Genomic DNA, 14,346 nt, shown 5'->3' with positions numbered 1-14,346 from the left:
GTGCACTTCCAAGTTCAATGCATTTGCAATTTACGGCTCAAGAGAACAGAGAAAATATGAAGTGCTTTTTGCTGTGCCTCAACACAAACTTTGTGAAGGACAGAAACCAGATTTGTAAGCATAAAATTAGTTGTTCTGTAGTATATTTGCACTCTTATTGGAATACTTGTAGAAGAAACCAATCTGAGTGCCACTGGTGTTTTAATTATACTGTTTAGCCCTAGATCCACTGTACTTTGTGTAAAGAACTGTCAGATAGCTGTAATTAGTGCTTGATTTCAGTGTTATTCCCTAGGTGCATAGCAAATGATGCATTCAACATAATTTGCATCTGTTATCACCTTCCTTAGCTAAATCACAGATGGCTTGTTCTGTTTTTTCCTTGCCTATAGCACCTCTTGAATTGCTATTTAGTGTTAATCATACTAGAGTAATATGCAGTGGATCTCTTTTGCTTCTTTCAAAGCAACTTCACCTTTCAGATGGCTCCAGGTTATGGAAAAATTTGAAAAGACAGGTGATACTGAGGAGTGTAACTAAAGGGTGCCCATTATCAATAGCAAAATTAGAGTATGTTGATATTTATGTTGTTCTGTGAGTGGGCTTGGTTATTTTCTGACTGAGTACAAAACAGCTTAATACAGGCCGTTACGTGTGGGCAGTCTGTGTAAATGAACTAGCTCTAGAAGACTGCTATATTTCTCATGAAACCTTGTTACTGAGCACAGGGTGATAGCTAGCAAAGTTGCAGAATGCCTGTAATATTTTTTCAAGATGGGATTCTTTTTTAGAGTACCACTTCATAAAAACCCTGACTTCTTCAGACATTGATAGCAGATGTATTCGAGTGAAGAGGTTGCTCCTTGCTGCTTTAATTGCTTAGTTTGTCTTTGTATGTTAGGTTGATGCTGCCTATTCAGAGAATTTTATATAGTTATTTAAATATGATTAATGGTATCAGATGTTCTATTTACTGTTTGGCAGCTGTTTAAGTATTAATAAGAAATTAGCATTGATCTTCTCTCAGTTGTTTCTGTTTGGCAATATAATGGAGAAATTCTTAGCAAGAACCACTTCATAATGTAAAGGCAAATAAGATGCGGTCTTAGAGGAAAAGGAATAGTTATTATCTTCATTATCCTGTTTAGTCTTCTGTTTTTTTGTGAGGAGAGTATATGATTTTTCAATTGATCAAAAGCTGTAAGCAGTGTTTGGCTGGAGTGCAGGTATGTTGTAAAGCAGGGTATTGTTTTCGCTCTGACTGCATTTTCAATGTAAATTGAGAGTTTAGAGGTGAGCACTTTAACTTCACTTTATACTGTGGTACTTGTTTGTAGCTCAGGATTTTGCCCTCTTTCCAGTACAAAATTTTCAGAAACAGTGTTTACGTTCCCAGAAATCATGGGAAAAACAAATCAGTTAAACCTATTGAGAATGTTCTAAGACAGTACCGTGAAACTTTGTTGTTGTTTTTCCTCCTTTATCTATAGTCATCGCCTGGAATTTTTCCAGGAATTGAACCTGAAAGAACTAATGGGAGAAGACTGGAAGCAGCCTGAATTAGATATATGGAAGTCTCAAGCTAATTAGCAGATGCTGATGTTTCAGTTCATTTGGGTCTGGAGCTTTTAATCCATGCAGCACAGATGAATTGACTCCTTCAATTATTGGAAATAATTTACCAAGGGGGCATCTCTGATAAAGGCAGATTTTATTTGCAAGCAGAAGCGCACCTGCAGAGACAGTGGTACATCTTTTATGCCCTATTACACGATGCTTATCTTTTCCTCCCCTGCTTCCTCATTGGCTGAGTACTTCAGGTTCACAAATCTTCCCAACACTTAACTAAACATATGGATAAATTGTTGCTATCTAAACATGTATATTGCTAGTTATTTAACTTCTCCTCCTTAAATTTTCTATCACTCGTGCCTTGTCCATCCAGCACAAAAATTAGTCATCTTCCAACATAAAGAGCCTATTGATACTCTTGTGGAGGGTTTTTGATTTGTAAAGGTGTTATCACACTGTTTAGGACTGAGATGTCTCGCCTGTCTTTAACTCAGGGCTTGGAGGTATTCCAGATGGTTGGACAGAGGAGCTGCAGTCTTTGTACCTCTAAGTTACTCCATCTACCTAACTTCTGTGGCTATAAATTACTTCACCTGTCTGCTGAGCATGCGAAGACTATCAGAGACCCCTGATGAAGTAAAAAGACCCCCTTGAAAAGAACCACTAGTAAAATATTTATCTTGCTCGTTCTAATGCAGAAACAACATTCCATTCCTATACAATGAAGGGAAAACTATGCTAAAATTACAGTTGTGTTTCCATGAGAGCTCTAAGATTGAGAAAGCAAGTATCTGGTTTAGAATCTGTTTCTTGCAGCTGCTGCATTTCTGCTGTATTGTCACCATGCTTTGTTTTAATTGCTTACGGAATGTGAACCTTGTGTGCCTAAATCTTTTGTTGCAACCAGGAGAGAGAATGCCTTCTTCAGGAACAGAGGAGAACGTAACTGTTATGGCTTTTTGTAATCCAGTACTCACACTGCAAGGTGCTGTGGAGGTACAACAAACAGTAGCTAGCCCCATTCCTATGCTTAGAATTTTCACTTGCACATTGCTGGGGGGGAAATTCTATCGGTTACTTTATTAGCAGAAGTCTCTGATTCAAATTCAGTGTGGAATTTCTACTGATAATTACGTGCAAATGGTAGCCTTAAAGGTTTTGTGTGCTCCGGGCAAAGCCTCTGGGAAAGGCATGTTTACTAAGACCTGGATACAGTTGTGTGCCTACAAAAGCTTGGCGTTTTAATGTCAATTGAAGGGTTCAGCTCAGACAGATGAGAAAATTCAGACTAACAAATATTGTTTGCTTGCCACTTAATACTGGAAGTATGCAGATGTGTTGTGGGTATTTACTTTTCTCCTTATTGGCATAAGGATACTCATCTTAACACCACTGACTGCTGTTGGATTGTAAACTCTGATCTATAAACTTTCACAGAATTAGTTGTTCCTTTCTTGTCCTTCCTATGGTGCTCCATAGAAAATAGGAAGCTTTCCCACTAACCTGATCCTATGTCTGAAGAGTGGATGACTTGAAAATGAAAATTCTTTGGTTCAGTTCAGAATGAGAAGAATTTGAATCAAGACGTGGTTGTCTTTTATTGCTAAGAGGATCCCCTGCATCCTGTTGAAGAGTCGTCATTACACTGTGGAAGCTTGTTGGGGTTCAAGAAGAACCCCAACGTTCAGAATAGAGGCTGAAACACAAGTTTGACAGGGTGTGGAAGAAGACACAGAACAAAACTGTCTTCAGGAGATGAGCAGAAGTTAAGTAGAACGCCTAATCCCCATGTGATGAGGACCCTGACTGGAGAAGCAGCCCATGAATAGAGGCAACCTTTGGCTCTGACTGGATGACTGTTTGCATGGGCAGTTATTGCCTAGACGTGAAGAAGACTTGTTAAGTGTTCTGTTGATGTGTTGGGGGGGGCCTGGAAGTTTACAAGAGGGAACTTGGAAATGTATGTAAGGGATGTTAGAACCTGCATTAAAGGATTTGGATCATTCACATCTGAGTCTGTGCCTCTGGTGCTGCAAAAGCTGGTCACCTTCTAGGTGAGAAGGATTGAGGGCATATGGTAGAGTCAAGTGAAAAATTGTTTCACAACTCCTGAAGATGCAGCGTTGTCTCATCCATTTGTGAAGCTTTTTCTTCTGAACGGTTTAGAATCCTGCAATTTCCTGGAAAAAACTGCTGTCCGTGTAATCTTAACATCTTGCCCAAAGCAGGGCTGTCACTGAAGTTAGACCAGTTTGCTCAGGGCTGAGTCTTGATTAACTCTACAGTTGAATTTTCTCCAAACATGCTCTGGATAGCTTTTTCAATACTCAAGTAGATATATAATGAAAACTTACGGATGTTCTCCATTTTGCGGCTTATGTTCATTGCCTTTGATGTCCTGTGCATCTCCAGGAAGTGTTGCACTTTCTTCTCTATAACTAATGATTATGTATCCAAAGATAATAGCTCTCCACAGGCTTCTTTAAATGCTGTCATTCTCAGTCTGCTTTTTATGAATCTCATTAGTAAGCATCTTCCCTGGGATGATACTGAGAAAGAAAAGTGTAACTTGTGTTGTTAATACGGAGGCAGTAACATTCCCTGGCCTTTCTTAATTAGCTCATAATGGTTTTAAACATCTTATGTCTAGCTTTAGATGTCCAAATGTCTGTGAAGTTTTGCACAAGACTGCACTCCCATGCCTACACAAGATATGACAGCAAAAATACTGGCGAAAGAGTTCTGTTCCTTTCTGAGAATGTATGCACTAATAACCATAATGTGATCATGTTTTCCGTTCTAACTACTTACTTAGAAATTCTGCTTGAAAAAACACGGGTATATCCTATCTCTATGAAGAACACTTGTGATTTACATCTGTGAATTGGAATACTACTGCAGAGAGTTGGGGTTTTTTGTTCGGCTTTTGATCATTTCTTTGAATTTTCATTTTTATGGAATTACTTTCAAACGTGAGGATATGAAGCTTTTCCAGATAAATATTTTGGCCATTAAGTGTACTTCAATGAACTCAGCCAGCCAAGTCTTCCTGCTCACTTAATTAGATGCTCTTAAGTGCCATATAAGGAAAATCAGGAGTCCTGTAGATTTGTTTGGCTTCTTTCTCACCTTCAGTTAATGTACAGTGTTCTAAAGAGCGATATAATTATCTGAAATACTGAATAATCCAATCCATGTTGGTTAAAAACATTTGAAATGTCTCCTTCTAAAGGCTGCTTTTGAAATTTTGGTTAAAAGCAAAACAACAAAACACAACAACAACAACACTGCTTTTTATGACAAAGTTGATTTGTTTGTTTCATCATTTTTCCTGATGAATGATATCCTGTATGCAAGAAACAATAAATTAAATTATTCAGTGGCTTCATTTCATTCCTTCCCACTTCTGACTGCTCTGTATTTGACTCTAGATTTGGATTATAAATTTTAAGGGGAATAGATAAAGTTCTCTAAATGTCTCAAAGTAAGTCTGCAATACAAAGTGAAGCATTAGCAGCCTCTGAAAATGAGAATTCTCACACAGAATTTATTCTGGGTATGTGCTGCTCCACACTGCTGTCTTGTAGTTCACTGCTGTCTGGTAGTTCACTTGTATGTTCCTAAGCTTTAAGAGTCTATTTGAACTGTGAATGCTTCCCTTCTTTAGGCTTTCATATGTGTTTATGGAATGCAGAGCTCATAATCTGCATCTTCAAGGACTTAACAGGGACTTAACTAACATGTAACAGTGTTACTTGAGATGGCTTGCTAGTCCATAGCTGTTTTCCAGTCAGTTTTTCTTCAAACAGGCCTTCTTTTAGTGCACCTTATTTCTATTAGGAATCCCAGCACTTCAGTGTAGTTAATTGTGCAAATGAATGCCAGCAGTACCGGTCCAAAAGCAACAGTGGTGTTCCAGGCACACCCCAGAAGTGACTGTCCACTACTGCAGGAACAAAGAGAATGAGGTCAGCAAAGATTCCTAATTTCCAATTCAAATGAAAGCTAGCTACAGGGAACAATTTCAGACTTCAGTTTAATTCCTACTTTTAAAATTCATCAAGAAGTGTTCTGTTAAAATACCATACAGGGATATAAGCAATATTAATAAGGAAAAAATTATGAAGAGAAATAATGTCTTTTCTTAAATAGGTCCTGATATGAAGTACCAACAATACTAACGTAAAAGCTTAGTTCTTTTGGTATTCAGTGCTACATTAAAGTAATTTTTATTAACTAATTTGAGAAAGAAATACGTCAAATACGTCACCTCCCAAACTCTCTCTCTAGATTTCATAAAAGTAATGTCTGAAATGGAAGTTGTTTCTGGCCATACTAATCTGCATATAACTCATGAAATATTTAAGATATGAAAAGGTCTCTACGGAAGACAGCTACTTGATCCATACCAAGGATATCATAACATTTGCTGCTTCAATTTAAAACTAAATCAAATAGTTCTTCTATTTCTTTTGATCAGGAACCCATTCTAAAGAGAAAAAATTCTCAGCAAAAGAAATTTTCATAGCTCCACTGACTTCAACAATTCACGTAATCTGCCAATCTGACCTTGTATCTTTAATCCATCATTATAGTCTCAGAAATTTGCTTCACAGACTTTTTTAAAATCACCTTTGAGTTCTCCTTACAATTAAGTTCAAAATAAGCAATTTAACTTATTTGAAATTACTTATGTATCTGAAAACCCCAAATTCGTTGAGTTCCCAAGTGTTCTTCCAATTTCTTGAACAGTTTATCAACGCACATCCCAGTAGCATGCTAGTAATACAAATGTTTTTTGTCTATTACTATCTACCTTTCAGTCCATAGGGGTTTTCTCCAGCCCTGGTCAGTGCCACTAAAGAGAGTGTTGTTTAAAAAATGCAATGGATAAAATGTTTTTTATATGAATTATGAATTACAAATAACAGCATTCGCCATCTGCAGCTCGGTAACAAATAACTAGGGAACATTCTTGGCACAGACTTAATTACATCCTATGCTAAACAGAAAATCTGGGGTCCAGGCAGCATCAAAGAACAGATGCTCTCTGGTAGTTGGCCGTGGCTCTGATTCAGGAATATATTTAAACAATACAGCTATGCTTAAAGTCCTTGCTGCATAAGGGTGGATGCAAAGCTGTGTTTGGAGCCAAACACTGATGGAGACACCCTGCTAAATCACAGATCTAAGAGCAGGATCTCTTCCATGGTCATGTGTTCTTTACTCTAGTGACTGGTCCTGGGATATCTCCCATCAGGGTGCAAAGCTCCATCAGATACGAAGGGGTATTTAATTTTTTTTTATTATTATTTGTAATCTGGTGATTATATTATTACATTTGTTTAAGATAGACCAATACTGATTCCGTAAGTAAACCAGGAGTGAATTCACCTTAGACTCACAAAGGATTTGTTTTTCCTTTCAAACCATCTGAGGGTATGTGAAAGTGACCCACTGCTATTGCAGTAGTTTGCTCTGAAATTAATCAAAGTTTTGTGAAATTAAACTATAAATTTCAGTCAGTCTCTTCCGTTTTTCTCATCAGTTCTTGTTACTGACATGTGAAAAATCCTATTTTAGAAGATAAATCGCTGAGTTACTTCTTATTTCTTATCTGCTGCACATGCATTTAACTGTACTTTAAGAACTCTGCTTTTTTTCTTTTTACTCAATATAATGGATAGCATTTTTTTGCTGTAGTGATTGTTCCTATTGTAACCATGCTGTTCCATAAGGTGTTTGAAAGCAGCTGTTGTTGCAAATGAGGTTCTAATCCCACATCTGTGAAACCCTGGCTGCCAGCGATCTGTACGGAAAGGGTCATCTCCCATTTCTTCCAGTTTCTCAGCGTGTTCTCCCTTCAGCCTACAGGTCAGCCGGGCCACCCCTCGAGCTGCCGACCTACACGCATAGGGACTGTTTTGGTGCTGCTCCTGGCTGAGCACGTCCCAGAGCAGCAAAGCTGCGGCAGGGCTGCTGGGGAAGCAGAAGTGAGCAGCGAAGCAGGGGCTGGCAGCTGCTTTGCGGGTGGCGCTCATCACCTGGAACACACGGGGCCGTAAAGCTTGCTTGCAAGTCCTTGACTGCTCCCTAGTGGGAAGTGTGTGCCTGCATGCACATACGCCCAGTCACACGCGCAGACATGCCTGCCGCCCTCCTGCTCTAAGACACGTGTTTCTGCGCGGAGGGAAATGGTGTGGTTTTAGGGCTCTATTTCGGGCTATTTTAATCAGGGCTACAGCGGTGGCTTGCCTCTTAGAGTAAATCCTACTCAGGGCTTTTGTCTGTAATTGCTGAAGTTATACCAAATTTAGTGAGGCTACAAAAAAATCCTGCTCTGTGTAAAGTGCGTTGTATCTGGAAATAGAATTTCCCTCTCACTGTTTCAGTAACGGATGCACGGAGTTACAGATTCAGTGAGCTCCCAGGACAAATGCAAAGAGCCCTCTTAGAGCTCTCTCCACAGCGTCATCCCTTCTCCATCACCTTCTGTTCTGTGCCAGTTTCCTAAGATGTTTGTTTTAATCTTTCCTATGTGTAACAGCACTTCCAGATCTGATATCATTATGCCAAGTGAGAGCATTTCCAGTGTAATTCTTCACATTTGAATTAAAGTATGTGTGAAGAATATCGAAAGGAACATAATGGAGACAGTCGTGAATTCCATTTGTAATGAAGGAATTTCAGCACTGAGTTTTTCTCAGGCCATGGACCGGGCTGAAAAACACAGATTTCTCATATGTGAATTTTCTCCATTTTCCTACTCAAGTTTACTGTTGCCTTTACTAAAGCTATCTTAGGGGCACTGCCTTATAGCAGCAGCCTGCCATGTCTTTCCATAGAGCTGTACCTAAGGAGGATTTGTTAGTGGGCTCAGACACTGGAGCAGCTCTACCTCCCTCCACAGACCTTCAGGGTGAGAGTGCTGCCAGAGCAAAGCCACTCGGTCTGACGCCAGGATTGTAGGCTGTTCTCAGCACCTGGAAGGGCCCTAAGGTTTTGTGCAAGGTTTGCATCCCTGTCTTGTTTATTTTTCCAGCAGGAGCTATCTCCCAAGCTGTGCGGTGCAGGAGGAGGGATGGATTCACATACCGGTGGGGAGTTACCTGCAGAAGGTGGTCACTGCGAGACACACGGCTGATCTCCAGCCTGCAGGTCAGCTTCAGCCCCGCTGCTGCCAACCCCTTGCCTGGCAGCCCATGCAGGATGAGGCCCTTGTAGTCATACAGGTAGGTCTTGCCAGTACAAAAAACAGGCTCTATTGAAAAATAAATGACAGAAATGACAGAATCACAGAATGGCCTGGGTTGGAAGGGACCTCGAGGATCACGAATCTCCAACCCCCCTGCTGGGCAGGGCCACCAACATCCCCATTTACTAGACCAGGTTGCCCAGGGCCCCATCCAACCTGGCCTTGAACACCTCCAGGGACGGAGCATCCACAACCTCTCTGGGCAGCCTGTTCCAGCACCTCACCACTCTCCTGGTAAAGAACTTTCCCCTAACATCCAACCTAAATCTTCCCTCTTTCAACTTAAAACCGTTGCCCCTTGTCCTGCTGTTATCTACCCTTTCAAAGAGTTTACTCCCTTCCTGTTTATAGGCTTCCTTCAGGGACTGAAAGGCTGCAATGGGATCACCGCGCAGCCTTCTCTTCTCCAGGCTGAATAAGCCCAGCTCCCTCAGCCTGTCCTCATAGGGGAAGTGCTCCAGCCCCTTGATCATCTCTGTGGTCCTCCTCTGGACCCTCTCCAGCAGCACTCTGTCTTTCTTGTACTGGGGCCTCCATACCTGGACACAGTACTCCAGATGAGGCCTCACAAGAGCAGAGTAGAGAGGGACAATCGTCTCCCTGTCCCTACTGGCCACCCCTCTCATGATGGAGCCCAGGATACCATTTGCTTTCTGAGCTGCAAGAGCACACTGCTGGCTCATGTTAAGTTTGTCATCCATCAGAACCCCCAGGTCCTTCTCTGCAGAGCTGCTCTCAAGGACTGCTGCTTCCAGCCTGTATAGATGCCTGGGGTTCCCCCGGCCCAAGTGCAAAACCCTGCACTTTGCCGTGTTGAACCTCATTAGGTTCACCCGGGCCCACCTTTCAAGTCTGTCAAGGTCCCTATGAAATGCCTCCTTCGCTATGACTGCTGTGCTATTAGCCACACGAACCAATTCCAATTAGCACTGGAAGGGGTGGGTAGGAGGTACATGCAGGTGGGGGGAGTGCACTTACCAAGGTCATGCTTCTGGGCCCCTGCATGGGAGGAAAGAGAAGGGTGCGTGAGGAAACCCAAACTCTGTGGGCACTTTACATTTATTGTGTATTTACTCAGGGGGCTGGAGGCAGTCAGACAGCCAGGCTTCCGGAGCACACCCCTGGGACACGGAGCCCGCCCCAGCCCTTCTCGCTACATGCTGCTGCACTCAGGCACAGAAATCCAACAGCTGACAGTCAAAGTCATAAAAAGGCTTCAGCACATTATGCCGGGAATGTCCCCGAAGTGCTCTGAGGAGCACAGCAACCATCGCGGCTCTGCGGTACCAGTAAAGTTCAGACTTACCCACAAGGGCGAGCACCAGGGCCAGGATGAATCCCCTCATGCTAAAAATAAAAGTAAATAATGTTACCCTGACCTGACCACAAGGCACAAACCTTATCTAACTGATAGTGCTTCATGAGGATTGGGCAAAGCCTGGGCAGCACTCCTGTGACACCGCACTCATGTCCTGCTGCTGTTGCACATGCTGTCATCCACAGCACTGCTCTCTGAGGAGGGGGAATCCACCCAGCAGCACTAACTCCCACCACTGTCACAAGGGCCGCAGCAAAAAGCACTGCTCACATGCATGTCTCCCCTACACGCCTTTCTTACCAGAACATCACATCAGTGTTCTTGCCAGCGTCATTAGCCATGCACAGATGTGGGTGAGGAGGGACCTGGGAGGGCTGCCAGGCACTGCGGACACAAGGCTCCCAGCTGATGAAGATGTACAAACTTTGGTTTGCCCAAATGCATTTCACACCAAGCAGCAAGGGGCAGCATCCTCACAGAGTGGGGACCCTTCTTCTGTCAGTCAGCAGCCAACCACCAGCTACCACTCTCCCTGCCCCTTTCTGTAAGCGTGTCTGTGAGCAGGCTCTCTTGTCAGCAGCTCCATGGGCACTGAGCTGTGCCCAGGAGCAGCCATGAACAGCATTTCCATGGAGCTCCAAACAGTGCCCACAGTGCAGGGTGGGCAGAGGCCACACCGCAGCTTTGGCTGAGGAGAGGAGCCAGCAGCTCTCCTCTGTGAGAAGGTCTGGTGTGCTGGATGTGGCTCTGGGCAGGGCTGTGCTTCCCTGGAGTTCCTAGCACCCACAAGCCCCGATGCCTGGGTTGAGAGCCCCTGACAGCCTTTCCACCACTGCCCAGGTGTCTGCCCTTCGTGCTGAACAGCCCTCACCATGCCCACCATGCCCACCGAGACCTGCCATGGGCGGGCTTTGCACCCCAGGTCTGCTCAGAGACTCTTGACTCACACCAGCTTCCGTGTGCAGTGTGTCAGGAATGTCACATTTCCTGCCTCCTACAGAGCATCCTTGTCCATATGCTTGAGGTTCAGGTTCACTCCTGAAGTCTGTTCCCTACGACAGTACAGGCCCATCACATTGTCACTGCGGAGCACCTCACTGTATTGCTGTTGCAGAGGGTGCTGTCTCACCCAGAGCCAACCAACTCCTACTGTGGCGCCCAGGATCTCAGCAGCAGGGAAGGAAGCACAGGGGAAACAAGCTGGAGCCTGGTAGGCAGCTTCTGCCAATCCACACAACCCATATCGCAGGTGGGGCCTGACACAGATTCTTGCCTGGTGTACATCTACACCGCAGGCTGCCACAGCCTCGAGTCTACAAAACGTGGGGTGAAGAGAAGCAATGCAGACATCCTCTTGCCACAGTCAGAGAAAGAAGGAAGCCTTCATCGGTTTTTCCATGCACGTATTTATTAGGAAATCAGATAATTATAGGCAATTAGAATAGTTTCTATAATAATAAAGTTTAATACTTTAAATTACTTGGGAAAATTCCATGCATCTTTAAGTGTTTAATTTAACATTTCTATTGCTTCCTAAGATGTGTCTTCTTACACCACACAATAAAAATGAAAATGTTTCTGTCTTCTCCAGTGCTGCAACGTACCGCTTCATGTACTGCATTCCTCATTCTCACATGAACACGCTGTGTGTGCATCAACAGTATCCTGCATGTCTTCTGACTTCTGGTCGTACTTCATCTGTTTGTCAGTCAGGCTGTTAGCTGAATCTGATGATGAACAAGAAATGGAAAGCAAGCAGCGTGCTTTAGAAGCAGTTTTGCAAGGTACGGCATTCACCGTGCACTCGTCATTAATTAAACCAGGCTTGGCTTCTCCTTGCTGTCATCCACATTTATACTTGGCTAAGTCAATCTGAGGTGTTCCAGGAAACCCATTGATTAACAAATCATTTCTACATTGGAATCCAGTGCTTCCATGTAGAATTTTATTAATAATAAATTAATATTAATATATATAAATATTTTTTTAAATTATTTATATATATTAAAAATCAATAATAAATTAATATTAATATATTAATAATAAATTAATAATTTAGAAAAAGAAATTGTGGTCTTAAAGGAAAACACACTTTGAAGACACACACAAACATATAGTCAATATAATTTATATCTATCTAATCTGATCTCTTCAAATCTACAATTTACTTGTAGAAGGGGAGGACACCACACCCGTGGACAGGAATCCTGCTCACACCTGCCCTTCTACAGCCTAAATCTGCTCCGGGAAACAGGATTATGCCCAAAGGCAGTGATAAGTGCAAACATACAAGATGAGGATCACTGTGTCATGGTGTGGAACGTGATCCTGAATCATCACACGCTGCAATACAGCTGAGTCACACGTTGTCTGTGCTCTTACCCTCTCCTAACCCTGTTAAGTATCATGAAGGGGAGATCGGTTTAGAGTTGAAATGCCACTGCCATGAAAAGCAGTCCAATTGCAACAGAAGGACATCTTTCTTTCACCCAAGAAAGTTCTACATATTCAGTCAGTAGAGCAGTAAGCTCATGCCTTCCTGTGGATATGTTAGACCATTGCCGTGTTTCAAGTGTAATAATGGAGTTAAAGCACAACCTACTTGGGCCTTTGTGCAGCTCCTTTTCAGGAGGATTTCTGTGGACTTACCAGCTGGGAGGCAGTGGAAGCCAACAGTTACTGGAGTTGTCTTGGTAGCAGAGCATCCCTTTGCACAGCGCAGCACAGGCTCTGTAGAGTAGCACTTGGAATCAACACCCGCCAGCTGAACCGTCTTCTCAAGCTTCACGAATGAACGATGCAGTTTACAAGCTGGAACAGAATCACTGATGGTCGTTTATGTTCTTACATGCAAAATCTTCAAATCTCCCCAGACTGACCCATCTGCCAACGATGGCTCACGTTCGCAAGCAAATTGCCTTTATAAAGACTGAATGTTGATCATAAGCAAAGCAGCACTGCATCACTGACTGATAAGCTTTTCAAATCAGCCCATCAGATATGGAGTTACTGAAAGATAATTTCAACTGTAGCTGGCTTAATTTCTAGATTGACATGGAGAAACAGTCTGGAACACATTCTAATGAACGTTTTGCAAAGTGAACTGGCTCATTGAATAGCCCCCAAACCACATGCAAAGGCTGTGAGTATTCAACAGTGGAAAGAAGAGAGGGGTGTTTCCAAACAAAAGCTAAAGAATTACACCATTAGCACCATTGTTCAGACTCAAAACTGCTGCAGAGAGAGCAAGGATCACTGCTGCCAGCTGGTAATACTTGTCTCGTTTTGGATTCCCAGGACAAGTTACAAGTGTGTGAGGGGCTAAATGAGCCACATATAAGCTTTATTCTCAGAATGTCAGTCATTTTCACCATAAGTTGGAGGGGAACGCATAGTGCGGTAACTAGCAATGGTGTGAATTTTGTTGTGTGCACGCCTGTGTACTGCACATATATCTAAAGCAAGTCTGATGCCAGGTATTCATGACAAAGACACATAGAAGAATGACAGTTAGTATGCAGCTGGACACATGAAAGTCATCTCCAGGTAACGAGTAAGTCCTTCCCATCAGGTTCACAGAGGCAGTTCGCTTGTTCTCCTCCCTCCTCCGTGGGATGCTGTTATACCATAAGCTCAGCTGAGAATGGAGCACACTCTAAGATCGTAATCTACTGAAGCACTTAAAATATAGCCCCTTTTCTTTCCTTCCTTTCAACTATGTAATTAATTCCCTGGAGCTGCTTGTGTGCTCGAATGCTCAACAGGTTGCCCTGGTTCAAAACTCAGGTGGGGAACAGTAAAAAAAACATTTCAAATTTAAAACAATCAAACATAAAAACATTGTGGAACAGATTTTGCTATGTATGTGCTTTCCAGTATCATGGCATATCATAGAATGGCTTGGGTTGGAAGGAACCCCAAAGATCATCTAGTTCCAGTATGGCAACGCACAAACATATAAATGCTCTCCTTCTTTGCTAAGAACTCACATGTATCTCACAGTCCAATGCCAAACTCCCATGATGTTGTGGTACCTTTAGCTCCATTGCAGCCTTTAAATCATGCTGTGCCTGGCTAGCTAAGTAAGTACTTAGTAGTTCTGACTACTATTCTGAAGCTTCTGTGTGATCGAGTAACGAGTAAGTCCTTCCCATCAGGTTCACAGAGGCAGTGCGCTTGTTCGCCTCCCTCCTCCGTGGGA

General features: G+C 42.8%; 1 protein-coding gene and 1 long non-coding RNA gene across 2 annotated transcripts in view; one reads left to right on the top strand and one right to left on the bottom strand.

Moving 5' to 3' along the window:
* LOC121111362 overlaps positions 1-14,346 on the top strand; it is a 25,126-nt gene that overhangs the window by 8,216 nt on the left and 2,564 nt on the right. The window contains exons 3-5 of the long non-coding RNA XR_006939966.1: positions 8,615-8,804; positions 11,737-11,929; positions 12,320-13,698. This is a non-coding gene — a long non-coding RNA (uncharacterized LOC121111362). The remainder of the gene's footprint in view (positions 1-8,614; positions 8,805-11,736; positions 11,930-12,319; positions 13,699-14,346) is intronic.
* VTG2 (vitellogenin 2) overlaps positions 11,528-14,346 on the bottom strand; it is a 20,980-nt gene continuing 18,161 nt past the window's right edge. Inside the window, exons 34-35 of the mRNA NM_001031276.2 lie at positions 12,795-12,956; positions 11,528-11,872 (exon numbers count right to left, since the gene is read on the bottom strand). Of these exons, the coding sequence (NP_001026447.2) occupies positions 11,754-11,872; positions 12,795-12,956 (281 nt within the window). The 3' untranslated portion in view covers positions 11,528-11,753. The remainder of the gene's footprint in view (positions 11,873-12,794; positions 12,957-14,346) is intronic.

Source organism: Gallus gallus, chromosome 8, assembly GCF_016699485.2.
Source record: "Gallus gallus isolate bGalGal1 chromosome 8, bGalGal1.mat.broiler.GRCg7b, whole genome shotgun sequence".
Lineage (NCBI taxonomy): Eukaryota > Metazoa > Chordata > Aves > Galliformes > Phasianidae > Gallus > Gallus gallus.
Note: the sequence above shows the minus strand (reverse complement) of the source record. Positions and strands in the feature narration are given on the sequence as shown.